The sequence below is a fragment of the Tarenaya hassleriana genome, unplaced genomic scaffold, assembly GCF_000463585.1.
Source record: "Tarenaya hassleriana unplaced genomic scaffold, ASM46358v1 Cleome16, whole genome shotgun sequence".
Classification (NCBI taxonomy): domain Eukaryota; kingdom Viridiplantae; phylum Streptophyta; class Magnoliopsida; order Brassicales; family Cleomaceae; genus Tarenaya; species Tarenaya hassleriana.
In genome coordinates this window covers 2,677,367-2,679,477 of record NW_010965019.1, presented here as the reverse complement: position 1 = coordinate 2,679,477, position 2,111 = coordinate 2,677,367, and the positions used below count along the sequence as shown (strand labels likewise).

Below are 2,111 nucleotides of genomic sequence, written 5' to 3'. Positions count from 1 at the left end.
TATCTCGAACTATCTCGAAACGTCTCTATTTGGTTCTTATTTGATACTTATTTATTAGAACCGTACTGTCTCGAATCGATAGCAATACTGAATCGAACCGATATGATTAATATACAGTACAAATTTTAGAATACCGAATAAATCGTTATCGAACCGAACCGCAAAAATTCCGAACCGAATCTTGAAATACTCTAGCTAAATTTTGATATAAAAGATTCAAGTAGATATAGTTTTTGAGGAAAAAGCACTAAAAAGTAAAAACCCTCAAATTTTTCAAAAGATCCATTTAAACCTCCAATTATATATAAATTCAAAGTAAACCTCCAACTTTAAAATAAATAAAAAAAAACCTTATCTTTTAGAAAACATAGATTTAAAACAAATCACTCAAAAATCCAAATAAAACATAAAATTAACACAATGACATAAATAGATAGCTACATAATACGTATATATATATATATGAAAGGGGACAAATTTAACAATTTGGGTAATGTGAGAGATCAAAAGATTTGTTGTCCCTAGACACAACATTGGACAATGGACACTACACGCCAAAAGTCTCTCAACAACAACGTAGCTGTTGAGAGAAAGAGTACATCAGCCTTCGTAGTCTCCTTATATGTATATGTGTCTGTGTGTGTGCAGACATTCTCATAATACACAAACACGCAATTTAAAAGAATACGGGCCGGCCTGAATTTTTTGGATCTATTAAACCAAGCCTGAAACCCGGTCTTATAGGACTCGGGTTCGGGTTCGGACCGAGCTCGAGTGCATCTTCATTACAACATACAACATAGACTGTCAGAGATTTCAAAAAAAAAAAAAAAATCCAGCTTCACCTTTTTTTTTTCTGTACTGAATAACTTTAGCAGACATGGATAGACGGTAGATGTCAGGGCTTTGAACGAATACAAATTTGTTGTCAATTGCAATCTGGAATTGAAATACTGAGCTTTACAGTCCCAGTATAGCTTCACATCCATACACACGGTACGCTTGAATCATAAACAGAAAACACAACATATTTTCCAAGAATTGTAACACCTTACATGAAATGAGATATATGATACTTCCAAATGAAAAAAGGGTTCCGTATTTGTGAACTCAAGGAGCAGACGGTTCGGGTGCTGAAGCCATGACCAGTTTTCCTTCTGCAGCAGCAGCTGCAGGGATTTTCGTCTCGAGGTCGAGGGATTCGTCGTTGTATATATCCCACCATCTCTTCACTAACATCTTGATGTCTTCTCTGTCCATGTTAGCTTCCTTGCATGTGTACCGCCATGGCTTCGACCCCTTTCAATTGGAAGAAAAACAATATATATGGATTAGAGGTTCGATTAAAAGCTCAAATGGAGGGGAGGGGAGGGGAGTGTATATATGAAGATAGAGAGGGTTTTATCTTACAGCTATACAGTAGTGAACCACCTTGACTTTCTCCAGTTCCACGTTCTCGGGGTGGCGCCAAAGCATTTGCAGAAGAAGGTTGTACTCCAAAGGAATCGGTTTGTACACCTTCTCGAAGAAGATATTCATAAAATCCTGCCCAATTGCATGAACAGAAAAAGGGTTTCAATTCCATTTTTTCTTTGGAGGAAGAAGAAGATAGATAGATATATACACTCACTTGCTCTGCGAATGGTGTAGGAGGCGTGACTTGCAAGTCACGAAGAAGGTTCTGACAAGTCAAGCGGCTCGGTTCAAACACAAACATCCCGGCATTGAAGTACAGAGGAGGGGGAGATCCCATCTCGGCCGGCCATCTGACCTTATCCGGGCACTGCTGGCAATAACCGATCGAGTACTGCGGTGAATAACTCCATGTGTCCTGGCAGAAGCATCCCATTACGGCGTACAGATACCCGTCTGGCTTCTCGAACAGGTCGTCAATGTTGTCATAAACTTGAATATCGGCATCCATATATATCATCTTGCTATACTCTTCGAACTTCGTGTTTTTTTGTTTGCAGGAAAAAAAGGGCACAAGCAGTTAGTTTAACATGGACCGACCTATATTCATTGTATCTCCAAACTCTGGTTCGAAGTGTCGGAACATGGTCAGTATATACTCTTTCCAATTCAACTCTTTTCTGAAACATATACCATAA

At 38.7% G+C, this 2,111-nt stretch overlaps 1 protein-coding gene across 1 annotated transcript in view; it reads right to left on the bottom strand.

The window, feature by feature from the left end:
- Nucleotides 1–1,110: 1,110 nt before the first annotated feature.
- Nucleotides 1,111–2,111, bottom strand: part of LOC104809685 (galactinol synthase 4-like) — a 1,710-nt gene continuing 709 nt past the window's right edge. The window contains exons 2-4 of the mRNA XM_010535728.1: nucleotides 1,631–1,951; nucleotides 1,411–1,545; nucleotides 1,111–1,299 (exon numbers count right to left, since the gene is read on the bottom strand). Coding sequence (XP_010534030.1) covers nucleotides 1,111–1,299; nucleotides 1,411–1,545; nucleotides 1,631–1,951 — 645 coding nt within the window. The remainder of the gene's footprint in view (nucleotides 1,300–1,410; nucleotides 1,546–1,630; nucleotides 1,952–2,111) is intronic.